This window comes from Equus quagga, chromosome 1 (genome assembly GCF_021613505.1).
Source record: "Equus quagga isolate Etosha38 chromosome 1, UCLA_HA_Equagga_1.0, whole genome shotgun sequence".
NCBI classification, from domain to species: Eukaryota; Metazoa; Chordata; class Mammalia; order Perissodactyla; family Equidae; genus Equus; species Equus quagga.
In genome coordinates, this window is record NC_060267.1 from 165,277,242 (window position 1) to 165,295,386 (window position 18,145).

The window sequence follows — 18,145 nt, forward strand, 5'->3', positions numbered from 1 at the left end:
TTTATAAATTTACTAAAAATCATTGAATAATTACAGTTGCTGAAGTTTTTAGCATAACTCAATCATAATTCATTGAAATGTGAAAAAAAGTGTTAATTATAAATATTTTAATAATGTTGATGAACACAAAGAAGAAAATAAAATCATCTGTAATCCTATCTTTCAGATAAAACCATTCTTAACATTTATTTCTCTTGTCTTCTAGTCTCGTCTCTCTCTCTCTATGCTCATGTACACACAAACACATACACAGTTTTTAAAAAATGGTACATCATTGTGTGTGTCAGTGTTGTCCAACAGAACTTTTTGTGATGATGGAAGCATTCTCTATCTGTGCTGTCCGGTAAGGCAGCCACTAGCCAAATATGGCTGTTGAGTACTGAAATGTGGCTGGTGTAACTGAGGAACTGAATTTTAAATTTAATTAAATTTTAATTCGTTATAATTTTCATAGCCACATGTAGCTGCTGGCTGTTTGCTGGACAGTGCAGGAATATACAGATAGGTAACTTGTATGAGCTACAGTTACATTTGGGTGCGACTAACAGAAATAAAAATAGCAGTGATTTAAACAGGATAAAACTGTGTGTTCTGTTACGCAAATAAGTCCTGAGGTCGGCAGACAGAGCTGGTGGGGTGCACCACGGTGTAAGGACCTTGTCTGTTTCTCTGTTATTTTTTTGCTGTTTGTGGCCTTTATTGCCAGGATCATAGCCCAAGAGAACTGCTTAAGGCATTACATTCACATCCAGAAAGCAAGAAGGATGAAAGAGAAGGAACAGGGCAGGCTTCCACCTCCTTTCTTCAAGGATTTTCCCAGAAATTACACACACCATTTCTGCATACATCCCATTGGCCAGAACCTACTCACCTTGTCATTCCTAGATGTAAAAATGGGAGCTGAAAAATGCAGTCTTTATTTGGGGCAGTCAAGTAGGTAAAAATTGGGGCTTCAGTTAGTGTAGAAGGAGAGAATGGATGTTGGGGATAACTAATATTATCTGCCTTACCCACTTTTCCATCCATCTTAGATCACGAACTTTTGTCCATTTCTTTAAATATTCTTTGGCAAAAATTCTTTTTTGTTTTTGTTTTTTTGGTGAGGAAGATTGGTCCTGACCTAAGATCTGTTGCCAATCTTCCTCTTTTTGCCTGAGGAAGATTGTTGCTGAGCTAACATCTATGCCAATCTTCCTCTGTTTTGTATGTGGGATGCCACCACACTATGGCTTGACAAGCAGTGTGTAGGTCCACACCCAGGATCCAAACCTGTGAACCTTGGGCTGCTGAAGTGGAGTGCACAAACTTAACTGCTACACCACTGGGCTGGCCCCACAACATTCTTTTTAGGTTGGGAATAATATTCCATCACACGGATATAACATAATTTGTTTAACATATCCTAAACTGCTGGATATATAGGTCATTGCCAATGTTTTGCTCTTATAAAAGTCTTGCAGGGGTCATCCTTGTTCCTATATCTTTATGTACAACCATGATTATTTTCTCACTTTCTGATCTTTTTTATTTTTTCCCTCCCATCATTCTAGTGAAGGATATCCTAGTTAAGATGCTTTGTGAATCTGCTGCAGTTTTCCTCAGCTCTTTTCAAAGGTATACGCAAGAGAGGCTTGATGTCACTTTGAGTTTATCTAATTCTGAGGTATCTGCTGTGTTCACACATTTCCTCTGCAGAGAAAATGCTTCCAAACAATTGGAACTGGAATTTGGCAGCACTCACATGGAAAAGAATTGTAATCTTCCAATGTTATTAAAGGCTAATTTTAAACTCAGCCCAGTCAATTGAAGGTTTAAGGATGCATCCTGGGCCTGCCCCAGATTTCCTCTGGCACATGTACGTCACAAGCAGCAGCAAGAGACAAGTCCCCTGTTACCGCCTGAGTGATCCGTAGGGGAGTCCCTCAGAGTGGCAGCCACCTTGGTCTATACAAACTATTAAGACATGGGGGGATGTATAATGTGGTCTCTCTCAAGGAGTTTGCAGTGATGTGACAAACAACTATTATTGTCGTTATAGAAATTCTAAATGGGAAGTTATGGAACCAAGGCTAGGGTGATGGCCATCCATGGGGATGGCTCTCTTCCATAAGGCTTCAGTGGGTGGCTTCTTATTCATTCAGTGGCTCTCAAATATTGGTGCTTGACTTAGGTTGGGTTCCTCAGAAGTAGTTACCAGACAAGGATTTATGTGAAATTGATATATTAGGAAATATACCCAGGAAAAACTGGAGATAGGTAGGGAAGTGAGGAAGTAGAACCAGGAAGAGAAGGGTGATAAGCAAAGTCCTGTGGAGGGTCAGTTCCACAGGGCCATTCTAGAGACACTGTGGGTTAAACTTTAGGGTTGTCCCAGTCAGGGGGCAATGTACCTAGAGAATTTATATTCTAGCACACATGAGGGAATATAAATTTGCAGACACTTCTCACTCAAGCGCCAAGCAAAGAGGGTTCCAACAACCTGAGAGAAGCCCACCCACAAACAGACACCGGTGCTAACCGTTGGAGTGAAAGCACTGAGGGCCAATGTGCACAAAACTGCTAAAGGATTTGAGGGGATACAGGCAGAGCCCCAACAGCGGCTGCTGCAAACTTACCAGAGTTCCCTGGGGAGCTTGTAAATAACTCAGTGGGTCAAGCCCTACCCTAAAGCTAATGAATCAGTTTCTAAGGGTGGGGCGTGCACACTTGCATTTTAGTAAGCTCCCCAAAGAACTCATGCTAGCAATGTTTGAGAGCCACTACCTTAGTGAATTTGCCTTGGTCCAGAGTGTGGTGGCTAGCTCTGTAGTGTCAGAATGGTCAGATACAACCTAACCAATGGTCAAACCAATCTGTATTGACTTAGTCACTGCTGCATCCACCACATCTAGCACATAGTGGGTATTCGATTTTTTATCTTTGTAATGAGACCTATCCGTGCCCAGGGGCCTGGACATTCATGTCCTCTGAGAAGTACATTCTCTCCCTGTAGACATACCAAGTGAGAAGCTAAATTATAATCAAAAGACTGCCAGAAATTGTGGAATCAGAGCAAGGGGGTTAGTTTTATAATTGAAATGTCTAGTGGCATCCAATTAGGTAGATGATTCTATTTCAAAGTCAGATAAATAGATCTCTATCTATCTCTCTGTATCACTGTACAGGTGAGGCTTTGGGACACATTCTTCTTCAACACTGCCCAATAGAACTTTTTATGATGATGGAAATGTTCTGTATTTACACTGCTTAATAGGATAGCCACTAGCCACATGGGGGCTGTTGATCACCTGAAATGTGACTAGTGCAACTGAAGAGCTGATTTTTAAATTTTATTTTATTTTAAGTTGTTTAAATTTACATTTTAATAGCAAGGTGTGATTAGTGGCTAGCGTGTTGAACAGTACAGCTCTAAGTGAGGTTACATGGGCGTTGCCTGCTTACCTACTGCGACTCACGTTTTTCTCTCCTTCATGCTGACCACCACTATCTTCCTTCTGAAGAATATCTTTTTCATTAATTATATAAATCAATTCATTCTTCTTATTGTCAAGTTTTGCTGACCTGGGATCAACCCTATCTTTTGCAGATAACTCCTTATCTTTGCCCTGACATTTTATGTGTGGATTTCATAGTTTAATTTTCAGGGAAAATTTATTTCAAGTATTTCTGATTTCTTAAGGACCAATTCCCCATAGCCCGAAGCAGTGTCAACAGCTATAAATTGCCAAAAATCTGTCAAGAGAAAAAATATTTCTGAAATGACTAGATTGTCTTTTATTATTTATTTATTTTGTAGATCCTTTCTATTTTATAGATCTTTTATTTTAAAGATCTTTTCACATACTCAACCAGATAATTGCATAAATAATCCAAATTTTAAAAGTATATTCTTTCTCCTACCCAGTTTCAATGAATGGCTAGTTAGAGTTATAAACAGGAAAGTTAAAACACTTAGGAGAGTTAGAATACTTTTTCATAAAATCTGCTCAACAAAGGGAAGAACATGGAGAGCTCTTTTATTTAAAAACTTTTGCTGAAATCTTGTGATGTTCCAGGCCTACTGGGCAGAAGCAGAGAACTAGGCAAAGTCTCTGTACTCGTGGAGCTGACATTCTGTGGCAGGAAGCAAGCTGTGCTCATGAACACCTGAATAAGATAATTTCAGAAAGTAATGAGTATTATAAAGAAAACAGGCAGGGTGGTCAATTAGACAATGATTGATGTGCTTTAGCTGAAGGGGAAGAGAAGGTGTTTCTGAAGAGTAACGTTTGAGTTAGCACATCCATGATGAGATGAGACTGAGGAAGCCATGGGAATATTTATGGGGAAGAAGATTCCAGGAAGAGAGGAGGGAAAGTGCAAAAGCCCTGGGGCACATTCAAAGTACAGAAAGAAGCCCAGTGTGGTTGAAGCATGGTGAGCAAGATGAAGAATTGCTAGAAATGGGATCAGAGACAGAAGCAGGGGGAAACATCAGGTCTATTTATTTATTTTAAATTCTCAATGCAATGATAAATCATTTAAGCAGAAGAGTGATATGATCTGGTTCTACTTTTAAATATATTGTTCTAGTTGTTCTGGGAAGAAGAGGTTATTGGAGAAGTAAGAACAGAAGGTCATCTATCCCATCTCGTTTCTCAAGAAATGAAGGCAGAAACTGTCTAAAAAGGCAGGTGTCAATACTAGAAAAATGATTTAACTCAGAGCCTGGAGACTTGAGATTCTGCTCCTTACTCATTAATTTACTGGCTGTGTGAACTTAGACAAAACAGGCCTCCCTCTGTTTCAGTTTCCTCACAAGGTTGTGAATTTCCAAAGAGAAAATGGGCATGAACATACTCAGTGAAGGAGACAGGCTCTCTCTGCAAGCGTGAAGTGTCCTTTTTCTTTAGAACCTTCACAGCCTCATGTTTTTCTACAAACCCTCTTGCAAAATTTTCCCCAAATCCTCTATAATTAATGGAGAATGCACTTTCCACTTTCATTTTTTTGCAGGTTGTTTGGATACAAAAGAGGCTGATCTCTATTTCCTCATTGATGGCTCAACCAGCATCCAGAACGAACAGTTTGAGCAAATCAAGAGATTTATGTTAGAGGTGACAGAAGTGTTCAGCATTGGCCCAGGCAGAGTCCAAGTTGGAGTTGTGCAGTATTCACATGAGATCAGAGAGGAATTTTCTATCGGTGTCTATTCTAATGATGTGGACTTAAGGAAGGCTGTTTTGAACATCAAGCAACTGACGGGTGATACTCACACCGGGGCAGCCCTGGCCTTCATGCTGCCAAAAATAAGGGAGGGAAGGAAGCAGAGGCCAAGCAAGGTTCCCTGTTACCTCATTGTGCTGACTGATGGGCAGTCCCAGGACCACCACCGCATCCTGGAAACTGCTAACAGGATAAGGGCTGAAGGGGTCACCATTCACGCAGTTGGCATTGGGGAGGCTGACAAAACGGAGCTGCAACAAATTGCTGGGAATGAAGAAAGAGTTCACTTTGGGCAGAACTTTGATTCTTTAAAAAACATAAAAAGTGAAGTTGTTCACAGCATCTGCACTGAGAAAGGTAAGCAAAACTAAAAAGGCTTTTTTCTCCACACTTCTTTAGTTGCTTCAGGCAGACTAAAAGCCAGGCTGAGACGGGAGCGATGTGACCAGCTGTCTGGCTAACATTTTGCTAACTTCCTTTACCACCTTGGAGAGATGCAGCCCCTCCCTTTAAACCCATTGCCAAGGTTGGAAAAATCCCTCTCCAGACAGCTGCCTGAGGCCACTGGGGAAGTCCTAAGTAGGAGGCCTGCTAAGAATGCTGTGGCCTTGACACAGCCCACTGCTGTGGAGCGTGAGAGGCTCTAGGTGTGAGTTGTGTGTGAGTGGGCATGCGCACGCACTAACTGAGGCAGGTGAGCACAGTGGAAACAAAATGGGCTCTGGCTTTAGGTAGATCAAGGTTCAACTCACTTTTCCACTTGAGCCTCAAACTTCCTCATCTATAAAATGATCACAGAATCCTACCTATAGGAGAGAATCCTTGTCGATTTAGCATAATAAACACCAACCATTATTCTCTATTATGAATGCATATCTAGTACATATGTAACCCTTGTTTATTTTTATTTTTAACAGAAACACGTTTGCATTTTTGTTCTGACTAAAAATTAAGTAACAAGAGTTTGGAAGAACAATTTGCAAATTCTGGTACCTGATTGTTATTTCTCTCAATAATAGCCACTTACTAATTGAAGGTAGTATGTGTCGATTGCTAGTATTAGCACGTGAAAATATTGTCTGCTGGGAGGCAAGTTAGCTTACTGGTTAAGAGAGAGGATGCTGGAGTCAAAGAGCAAAAGTTCAGACTCCAACTTTATCACTTATCCTTTGCGGACCTTGAATAGATTACTTACTGTCTACCTGCCTTGGTTCCCTTGTGTGTAGGCCTATTATGAATCTTACAGGTGATAATGCATGTGGGGCACTTAGAAGCATGCTTGGCACATTGTAAGTGCTACATAAAAGTTAGCTTTTGCAGAGGTTGGCTAAGGTGTTCACTGATGAGGGAAGGAAAAGAATTCTGACTTATTTGAACTTACAAAAGAGAAAATGTGTTGGAATTTTCTCTACATCACTAAAATCAAAAGAAAAATAAACAAGCCAATAAGTAGCATTCTCAGCAAAATCCTAAATCCCAATTTTGTTCATTGTCCTCCCTGTGTGGACAGTAATAGAGCTGGGTCTTCAGGATGTCTTAGAAAGAGTACAAGAGGAAAACTTCCCCACTGTTTCCTGGAGTTGATGCCCAGGAAAGGGCGAGGGTTTCAGAAGGCATAAAGTAGATCCTATCTCAGGTCCTCTCCAGTGAGAAGGTCCTGGACCAAGCTGAGGAGGTGCAGTACAGGCAGTTGCAGATCAGAGGCCTGAACACCAGCACGCCTGAAGGAGGAGACGAGCAATGCACATGGAAATGAGCCATAAGATGGTGAACAGAGAGGGAGGAAAACTAAAGAGCCAAAGCTCAAGGGCCTAGAAAAACACTGGCTCGTCTCAGAACAGATGCGGATGGAGTGAGAAAGAGTGCATTGGTTAGTTGGCTGGTTAAGTGGCTCTCACAAGAAGACCCCAAAGTACACAACACAGAATATTATTTCTCTCTTGTGTAATAGTCCAGAGTGAGCAGTCCAGGTCTAGTAGAGGCTGCTCCATGCTCAATACATAGCTGCCATTTCTAGGCCAAAAGTGAAGCTCCAGTTCTCATCACCTTGCGTTAGTGGAAAGGGAGAAAGGGCCAGGGGAGCCCACCATACTCAGCTGTCTTATTGTTAAGACCCGGAAGTGCCCAAATCACTCCTGCGCATATCTATTGGCTGAAACTTAGTCACAGGGCCACCTCCAGCTTCAAAGAAGCCTGGGAAATAGTCTTTACCTGGCCAGCCATCTGCCTAGCTGAAACTTTATTGACATAGAAGAATGGGAGAAAAGATATTAGAGGACAAGAAGCAGTCTGTCACAAACAGATACAAGGGGGCACTTCTTGTGGACACTAAACCACATGTAAAAGTCTACTCCGTTTACATGTGTTCCATGGAGGAAAGCCTGCCACACTTCACAGCCGTGGGGCTTTGCCAAGGCCACAGACATCTTCAGTGACCTCCTTATTTACAACTTTCATGACGGCCCCGGGGCAGCTTGGTTCTTAAATGGTGGTTTTAATCCTCCCTTGTGGGCCTTACACAAGTTATTGAAAAATGATTATCATTTTATCCTTCTATGGCTGATGCTAATTGTTTATTCTCAAATAGTATGGGATAGACTCTGTGAGTGTTGAGGGAGGGACTGGTAAGAGAATGACAGCACTAACAGATAAATAGACAAAAAGGATAAGACTAAGGAGATACATGCTAAAGAAAATCTATTTGCATATTTTGTATATATACGTACGCATACATACGACATCTGTATTGTGAATTAATAACAGTAGTTTTTTTCTATGGCTTACAGAAATCGATCTTCTTTGTGGGTATGTATATACATATACATATAAACATATGCAAATATATGTCCATTTCCACTCAGTAGGGGATCTACAAATTTTATGTGTAAATAAAAGCACAGTCCATGTTGAATAGATATGTGTGTACTAATGTACTTGTTATCTCTAGTAAAAGCTTTTCACCCCAATTTTTAATACTGATTTACAGTATTTATCAAATCACTTTAAATTATTCCAGAAAATGATGCTATATAAAGATTATTTGGAATTTTGTGTTTCAAGAGTATACATAAAACCCTGGAATATCAGTCCTATGAGTACAGGGAATTGGTTATTTTTTTTCTGATTCCTTTTTTTTGATCACCACTGTGTCCTTAACACATAGCCTTATGCTTGGCCTTTCGTGCACCTCAAGAATTATGAATGAATGAATTGTGAATAAATGAATGATGATGCATGAATAAATACACGCTTTGGAAGTTGCATTCTTTCTGGATAATCTTCGATGTATTTCTGATTCAGAGTCCTAGTCAGCAGGTTCCTGCTAAAGAAGCAAATAAAATTTTCAAATGCAATAGCAGTTGCTTGAGTTAATTTTTGACGTTTTCTGATTAATGCATTTATTTCTGCTTTACTATTTCTGCATATTCTGAGAACAATGTCAACCTGGTTTATTTCTGGTCTTTTTGATAACGTGCAGGATGTGAAGACATGAAGGCTGACATCATGTTTCTGGTGGACAGTTCTGGCAGTATTGGACCTGAGAATTTTGGGAAAATGAAAACCTTCATGAAAAACCTGTTAGCTAAGATTCAAATTGGTCCTGACAAAACCCAAATTGGTGTCGTTCAGTTCAGTACTGATGCTAAGGAAGAGTTCCAGCTTAATAAATACTTTACACAGAAAGAAATTTCAGATGCCATAGACCGAATGTCTCTCATCAACCAAAACACTTATACTGGACATGCACTGGAGTTTGTAGATCAGTACTTCAGCCGCCTCAAGGGGGCCCGTCCTGGGGTCAAAAGGTTTCTCATCCTCATCACGGATGGAGAAGCACAGGATGGTGTGAGGGACCCTGCTAGAGCTCTTCGGGAGAAAGAGGTGGTCATATTCTCTGTGGGAGTGTATGGTGCCAATAGGACTCAGCTAGAGGAGATCAGTGGGGATGGCAGCCTCGTCTTCCAAGTTGAGAAGTTCGATGATCTCAAGGCAATAGAAAGTAAACTCGTCTTTCGTGTGTGTGCTCTCCATGGTAAGTGGCCCTGTTATTCTCCAGGACTCAAGGATGTGAACTGTTGATTTTATAGTGGGGTGAACAGTGGGTTGTACTCTGGGGTTGGCCTCTAACTGGACTTTGATGTTAAGGTTTGGTCTTATCTCTGTTGTATTAAAACACCCATTGACCTCCAGGGATATTCCAGATTAACAATGTTGTCAGCTAGTCTGGCAACAAAATCGTCTGGTTTTGGTGACTTCAAATGTATTCCGTGAAGTTCTCAGAATTTTACATTAAACTTCCACCTCTTTAATACCTGCATACCTAGATTTTTCCAGAGCCAATTTTTAATCCCAAATGATTCCCCAGAATTGTTTTTTGGCTACCTAAAACCGTTGTTAAGTAGTAAATAATTAGAAATACAAATTCTTCTTCACCTTAGTTAAATTAAATCCAGTATCCTAAGCACACACCCCCCCGCCCGCCAAAAAAACTCCTCTGTATTTTAAAGAGATATATATTGTATATATTTTCATTATTTTATATTATTCCTTAGCTTCTATCAGATAGGTATTTTACATTTGTGTGTTCACATATCTATCCCTTTGGAAAATTTTAATTTGTTACTTTTTAAATGATTGCTTGGGGTCATCATTTTTATTTCACAAACTATAGTGCTTTTCAAATTGTATTGACCTGGGGCTGGCCTGGTGGTGCAGCAGTTAAGTGCGCATGTTCCACTTCGGTGGCCCGGGGTTCGCAGGTTCGGATCCTGGGCATGGACATGGCACTGCTTGACAAGCTGTGCTGTGGTAGGTGTCCCACATATAAAGGAGTGGAAGATGGGCATAGATGTTAGCTTAGGGCCAGCCTTCCTCAGCAAAAAGAGAGGAGGATTGGTGGAAGATGTTAACTCAGGGCTAATCTACCTCAAAAAAAAAATTGTATTGAGCAGCCTTCAGTTTGAGCCCATCAATTTGAATGGCTTTTGAGTGAGAAGTGGCTATAAAACTACATGTAAGACTAAAACTGCCTGTTCTTTTCAATCTATCATGTGCTGTTACCTGTGTTTTGGGTACAACTAAGAGAACAAACTAAAGTATTGGTAAGTTTGTTGTGTGTCATTCCCCTGGCCTCAGAGAGACCTCTTTTGGACTTTATTCTTCAGAATATGTGTGTGAAGTTTTCAGAAAGTTAACAAATAAAATGTCTCAGTGTGAACTCTGAGTTTTAGGCAATGGCGCTAAGATTTCTCTCATTACAACTTAATAGGAGTTTTTTCTTCCTCCAAGAATGGCAGTGATTCCAACACTCTTGATAATGCTGAGACTTTGTAAGAAAGGCTTACCTTACCTTGTCCACAGCCCCACCTTTGAAATTCGCAAGACTTTTCCTGGCATTTCTTCATTATGATACATGGAATGTTTGTAGATTTCCTGTCTATAGCATAAGGTGAAATTCAGCTGCCGCATACATTAGATTGACTCATAAATATTTTTTGAGTCCTGACTAGTCACCACATCTCAGTGGGTCATGGCCCCAGGTTCCTACAGATATAGCCTGGGCTCATCCACAGTGTCTGAGACTTGAAATTTTGAGACCTCATTGCCAAAAATAAGGATTGGAGGTAAGATAGGCAAATGGAAGTTGGAGAAAATGAACCTTGGGAAAGGATGTGCTTAAGGTACTGAGGGAAGGAAAAGAGAGGAGAGCCCACACTTTGGAGACCTAGACAGAGCGGTCACTTGGCTTCTAAGGTGGAGGAGGGCTTGGGGCTAGGGATGAGGTGATAGGAGCCTTAGTTGTACCCCCACTTGGGGCCTTTCTGAGTTCTTATTCAGGAGGTCAGGGGAGGGAGCACAAATAAACGCAGATATGTGTGGTACACATAGGAAAGTCTGCCTACCAGAAGTTGAGAAGACAGCTGGAGCCAGAGGAAGTAGGACAAAAATCCCAGCTTAGACAATGAACACCTAAACTCTTTAAAGCAGCAGACCAGTTTGGCAAACATCGGTCATGTCTTACCATTATATTGACATTGAACTACCTTCTGACATTTCCTTTCTGTTGAAAGTCTGCTTAGCAAAAGACGTTACACTTTCTAATGAGATTTAGCAGAACAGGAGCAGAACATAAGAACCACCACTCACAGAGTCATATAGATACGGGTACGAATGTCCTTGGAATCATGCGCTGGGCAAGTTGTACGTTTCTGAGCCTCAGCTTCTCTCTCCGTGAAATGGCAGCAGTGCCCTCTAAGAACTCAGTGAGCTGCAGTGTCTGGCACATGGTAGGCTCATGGCAAATGTTAGTTTGCTCTCCTTCTCAGCTCTCTGTGTAGAATGTACTGCAGAAGGTTTGTGATGCCTGCTTTCTTCTTCTTTCAGATTGTAAAAGGATTAACCTGTTAGACATCGTGTTTGTGCTGGACCATTCAGGCAGCATAAATTCACAACAGCAAGAAAGCATGATGAACCTAACTATCCATTTGGTGGAGAAAGCAAATGTTGGCAGGGACCGAGTTCAGTTTGGAGCTCTCAAATATTCTAATGACCCTGAGGATCTTTTCTACCTTAATACGTACTCAAAGGGAGCAGCAATCACTGAGGATCTGAGGAGGCGCAGGAGCACAGGCGGGAATACCTTCACAGCCAAGGCTCTAGAGCACGCAAACAGCCAGTTCACTGAGAAACATGGCAGCCGCATCAAGCAAAACGTGAAGCAGATGCTGATCGTCATCACTGATGGGGAATCTGATGACCGATCGCAGCTCAGTGACACAGCACTGAAATTAAGAAACAAAGGCATTATCATCTATGCAGTGGGCGTAGGAAAGGCCGACCAATATGAACTTGAGGCTATAGCAGGGGATAAAAACAATACTAGGCATGTAGATAATTTTGACGAACTGAAAGATACTTACCAGTTTCTACAAGAGGGTATGTGTGCCAATGCACAAGAGGGTAAGTTGTGATTTTTAAAAATTTCTATGGGGGTAGCAATGAAAAGTTAGGCAAAGAATAAATTATGCATCTTGGCTTCTCTTTAGCTGGGTATCATGAGCTGAACATTCCTCTGCTCAGGCTACATGTTTTCTCATCTCTAAAAGAAACATGTCAATTGAGAGAGATACTAAAGGTCCCCTCCCACCATGGCTTGCACGGAAGAGATTATACAAGAAGGCTGCAGAAGCGTTCTTGCTGTCTTGCCACCCTACTTCCTTTTTCTTGGCAGAAAGGAACTCTTCTTAGGATCATATTCGCCTTGCCCCGTTTCATAGCTACTCGTGGTATTCCATTTGCTTAACGGTCTCAGTGCACCACTGGGCATCAGTTTCATGCCAAACTCAAGTGGAGATCATGGTATAAACAGACAGACTTTTGTCTTTGAAGATCCAGGGCCCTCTAAATGGGATTAGAGGCATCCTGTGGGGCCACAGGAAGTCCAAGCGCTCCAATATGTTTTTCTGGATAAGGGCCACCAGTGCAGAGGGAAGGATATGGGAGTTGAATATGGGGTAAAGGAGACTGGATGCTAAGAAAAGGGAGGAAAGGGGCCTAAGCTGATTCCATGAGATACCACTGGGGTAAGGTGGGCTGGAGGCATCACATCTGAGTGAGGGAAGGGCGAGACTTGCCACCTGCTCTGAAAGCAGCCAAGATTGACAAGTCATTTAGGGCGGGCTGCTGGAACCTCTTTGGAAGGTCTGAATCCTTGCCGTATATTGGCCCAGTCCTCCCAACCTGGCAAATAAATCAGTCAACCAACTAACTTCCTTTCATCTTTCCTTCTTTGTTCTCTTCCTGCTGACTTCCTTCTCTTCTTCCTTTCCTCCTTTCTTCCTTCTTCTCTACCAGTTTGAAACCTACTTTTGTAGCCAACACAAATCATCTTTCTAAGACTGACATTATCCCACCCCTGTAAGCAGTCCAACCCCAAACAAAGCCTTCCTGCAAATCCCATGCAGATCAGCATTTACTGTGCTGAGTGAAACTATGTCTGACCACCATAGCTCTACCTTACTTAAGTAAGCAATAAATTTATCTTCTTGTTTCAGATCCTGAATAATGGTATTATCTTTAAGAAAAAATTAGAACTTTTCCCAAGGCAGCAGGACCGTCTCAATTCTTCTGCCTGTTCTGGCCTATCCCTTGACTCCTACCTTGAAACCTGCTCTCCTTGCCATCTGTCTTGCTACCTTCCAGTCCATTCTCAACACTGAATGATCTTTCTAATGCACACTGGACCATGTCACTGCTCTGCTTACGGTTTACAATTTCTAACTCCTGAGTTCCATCTAGCACCCGCCCACGTCTCCAGCCTCATCTATTGCCCCTCCCCTCTTCACAGTCTCTCCTGCCATTCTGAAGTTCCACCAAATCTTTGCAGGCACCATTCTACCCACCACAAACATGCCCGCCCACCCCTTCTCCTGGCTACATCCAGCTTGTCTGTCACATTTCAGCCTTTGTTTGCCAGTTACCTTACCCAACACCTGATGGTATTGCCACTGTGTCCTCCAACCCCTGCACCTTCTATTTCTCCTGGTGGTAGCACTTAACACATATTTGCTGTTTCCTTATCTGTATCTGTCTCAAGACTATGAACTCCTTGGGCGGGTTTGGCCTCTTATTTATCATTGCGTCCCCACCAAATGTAGTATGTTACTGGGACTACAGTCTCTTCCTAGAAATATGGGGGCTATTTTATTCTCATCTCTCGTGCCTACCAATTGGAGGTAGATGCTGAGATGGAGTTTGGGATACAAGATGTGTATTAGGGATCCACACCTGTGAAAGAAAGAGGGATAGCAGGATGGGCAGAAGAAGTCAAACAGTGATGCGTGCTTGACAAAGCTTCAAACCTGGTAGAGAGCTCTGGAGAGGGCATTGCCCATCGGAGTTGTCCAGCATCAGACTAAAACAACAGGGTCTTTATATCCCTTTCCCCGTTAGTCCCTGGATGTGGTCTGCCCTGGGAAGAGCATGGCCTTTGGAAAGGCATCTCTGTAGTGAGGCTGACCCTGAAAGGAGCTGACAGCTGGAGGCCGTCTGCTGATCACACTCAAATAGCCAGGTAGCAAGTGCTTCCTTGAAGGTCTATCTAGACAGCCCATCTCTGTGTCTGCCACACTACCCTTACAAGGAATTACTCAGTGACCTTTAGTAATGACTTTAGTGCCTCCCCTATCCCAGCCATTGCATTTTATTGGAACGGAGTGTAGAAGATCATCTTTTGGTTATGGGACATTTCTCGCTGAACTTCAGGAAGATGACTCCATGCCCTGTTTACTAGCCATAAGCACTTGTCCGATGAAGTTTTAATATTTGGCTTGTGATAGCATTAAAAAATTTTTGCAGTAGAAAAAAGTTCTGGATTTAAAGCTAAAAAGGATCGAGAGGTCCAGGTACCAGCTCCACTGCATAGTAATTGTGTATTCTTAGGCAAATTATTTAACCTCTGAATTCCATTTCTGTATCTATACAATCAGAATAATTTCTCATAAAGTGGTCATGAATATTAACTGTTATTGAATGCAAAAGATTTTTTAAATGATAATTCTCAACACAAATAAAAAGTGGTAGCGTTACTAGTAACAGGAGTACTGATAATGGTACAGTGGTACCATTACCTTGACTTGGGTGAACCTTCCAATCTGGGTATGTTGAAGGGATTTCTAGTCTCTTTGTAATTACCTTTCAATGAATATATTCAATCTATTCAAACTTATTTTCTTTCACTGAGTATATTTCAGTGTCATTTCAAATGAATCATATAAATAATTAAAATTTGAGACAAAATCTATTCTCTTTCTCCTTCCTGCTATTTTTCCTTCTCTCTGTGAGCCATTCAGTGATTCTCTCTTCTGTTAACTTAGCTTGATTTGCTGCTAATGTGGGGATTTAGTAAAGCAATTTAAGTATTTGAGTAAGGGGAACATTTAGAATGATTCATGAGGAAAATAATTGATTTATTTTTTCCAATTGCAGTCTGTAAAATTCAAGAAGCCGATGTGATTTTCCTTTGTGATGGCTCTGACAGGGTATCTGATTCAGAGTTTGTTACCATGACAACTTTCTTGTCAGACTTAATTGATAATTTTGACATTCAGTCTCAAAGAATGAAAATTGGGATGGCTCAATTTGGGAGCCACTACCAAGAAATTATTCAGTTGAAAAACTCTCTGACTAAAACCGAGTGGAAGATGCAAATTCAAACTATCACCAAGAACCATGGGCATCCGAAAATTCACTTGGCCCTTGAAGAAGTGGCATTGATGTTTCGTCCATCTGCTGGTGGGAGAGGAAAAGCTGGTGTCCCTCAAACTTTGGTTGTTATCACATCTGGGGATCCCCGCTATGATGTGTCAGATGCAGGAAGAATCCTGAAAGACCTAGGAATTTGTGTCCTGGTTTTGGGCATAGGGGACATTCATAAGGCGCAGCTTCTGCCAATAACAGGCAATTCTGAAAAAATAATAGCCTTTCAAGACTTCAATAAATTAAAGAGTGCAGACGTGAAGAAAAGAATTGTCCGTGAAATCTGCCAGAGCTGTGGGAAAATCAGTAAGTGTTCCCTTGCTCGTTGTTTTTATTTAATTGCAACTTCTCACTTCTCCATTTCCCAAGGTGTCTTATGAGCTAGTCTAGCAGAACGTATTTTTAGAAAAGTGTGCAGTGAGAATAGACTTCTCCTCTGTTTCCAAGAAGTTTGGGATCAGTCAGCCTCCCTCAGAGACAAGGAAAAGGGTGCAGAGGCTGGAGGAGACCCTGGGCGGTGTCCTCTGGTCAGCCCTCTCCCCCCACTGCAATCCAGTGTTTATGCTCCTCTTAGCATCTAGAACTCAGTTTTCTCTTTCTCGCCTCTCCACTCCAGAAGTCCTAGAATAATGCCTTACATCCAATAGGAAGTAAGTAAAATAAACATTTGCTGTTTGGAAGTTTTACTTTCTTAACCTTGTTAAACCATCTTGTAAGGGACTCGGTGTGCATGTCTGTTTGTGTCTGTGTGGGCATATGTGTGTGTATGTTTTCATCTTTTGATGATGGCATTCATATACTCATAATATAGTAAAGATTTGAATTGTCCTTAGGGATTACTTGATTTCCAGAGGTCACAAATGGCTGCAGAGGCCAAGTGGGTAATGTAAAGGAGTCAAGTGGACAGGGAGAGCAATGACCCATCCATGGGGATGTCACTGTTCAGCTCCAGCTGAGAGCAGCCAGCGTGGCTCAGGTTCTGTACATTTGCAGCTGGAGTTGGAGGACAGCACATTAGGAAGCAGCAGGCAATGATAACATTTTGTGGAATTTGCACAACATGCGGAAATTCCTCAAAGTGCTTCTATTTCTAGAGCTGTTATGATTGGAGCCACTTCTTTCGCAACTTGTATTGGTCTTTCCAAGCTCTCCAGATCTTTTATATCCCATTTGGGTGTTCAACTGCAGGCAGATGGTAGAAAGAACCCTGGGCCTGGAATCAGAAAGCCTGGGTTCTGTTTCTAGTTCAGCAGCAGCAGCCACCACAAATCATTGTCTCCTCATGTATAAAATGAGCAAGTGGACAGGGTCAGAGGTGACCAATGGAAACTTGTAGCTGAGTTGTGTTTGTCCTGTCCGGTGTTGACAACTTGTTAAATCAGTTGACAGCTTTTACAAACTGGAGATTTTACATTAAAAATGTAGATTTTAGGCTTCTTGTTGAAAACTCAGGTGAACTGACAATCCTGGGGCCCCTTTTCCACATGGCCACTGTCAGCTGGAGCTGAATAGTGAACAGATGGGTCATTGTTGACCATTCATTTTCTTCACTCTCTGCCCATCTGACTCATTTATATTACCCAGTTGGCCTTTGCAGCCATTTGAGTTTGTGACCTCTGGATTAAATAATCTCTAAGGACATTTCAAATCTTTAATATGTTATGATTATATGAATCATAGTATGTCATCATTAAAAGAAGAAAATACACATGTGCATACACACACACACACACACACACACACACACACACACACACAGAAAGCCAGGCAATGAGAATGAGACCAAACCATGGTTGGAACTTGGTTCCAAATAGCTACTGGAACTTGTAATATTTGAAAGGGAAACGTGTGTTATATGGTGATCGAGCAGCCAATATCTTCCTTCTTGAACGCTTTTTGGGTACTAGAGACCCTCCAGTTCTGGGCCATGACCACTCTCGTTTTCCTGCCTGGTTTCCAGATTGCCTTGTGGACATAGTGGTCGGGTTCGACATTTCAACTCACCTACTGGGACAGCCGTTGTTCCTTGGCCACCCCCAACTGGAATCATACCTCCCAGGCATCTTAGAGGACATCACCTCCATCAGGGGGGTGAGCTGTGGGAGAGGTGCAGAGGTGCAGGTGAGCGTAGCCTTTAAGGTGAACAGTAACCTAGAATTCCCTGTCAAGTTCCAAATCTACCAGAAAACGGTATTTGACAGCTTGCAGCAAGTCACGGTCAATGGGCCAACTCATCTGAATGCAGAGTTCTTGCAGTCGCTGTGGGACACGTTTGAGGATAAATCTGCATCCCGAGGACAGGTATCCGCGTCACATTCTGTGTCTCATCTCCACAGCCCTTCATTTGTTTCTCCCTCACAATTATGTATTTCGTTTTCCCATCATCCCCTTCTCTGCTTTCCTCTTTCTCTAGGTGCTTCTCATCTTTTCAGATGGTCTTGGAGGTGAAAGCACCACAATGCTTGAACAGCAGTCGGACAGGCTCAGAGAAGCAGGTATTAAGTTGAAAATTTAAATGATGAGACATGGAATGTGCTGAGCAAGGCTCTACCTGCTCAGGAGCTCTAGACCTGGGAATCTGTCTGGCTGCTTGTAGCAGATGCTGTTGGCGCCCTGCCTAAACCCCCTCGATTAGCCCACACACTCATCCCCCAAATGCTGCAAATGCTATGGCTGAGGGCTT

The 18,145-nt window shown here is 42.0% G+C and overlaps 1 protein-coding gene across 3 annotated transcripts in view; it reads left to right on the forward strand.

The window, feature by feature from the left end:
* The window catches only part of COL6A5 (collagen type VI alpha 5 chain), a 130,539-nt gene that overhangs the window by 39,837 nt on the left and 72,557 nt on the right, over positions 1-18,145 (forward strand). For all 3 annotated transcript variants that reach the window (XM_046676902.1, XM_046676911.1, XM_046676918.1), the window contains exons 5-10: positions 4,996-5,562; positions 8,684-9,238; positions 11,590-12,165; positions 15,193-15,768; positions 17,423-17,763; positions 17,876-17,957. In XM_046676902.1, coding sequence (XP_046532858.1) covers positions 4,996-5,562; positions 8,684-9,238; positions 11,590-12,165; positions 15,193-15,768; positions 17,423-17,763; positions 17,876-17,957 — 2,697 coding nt within the window. The remainder of the gene's footprint in view (positions 1-4,995; positions 5,563-8,683; positions 9,239-11,589; positions 12,166-15,192; positions 15,769-17,422; positions 17,764-17,875; positions 17,958-18,145) is intronic.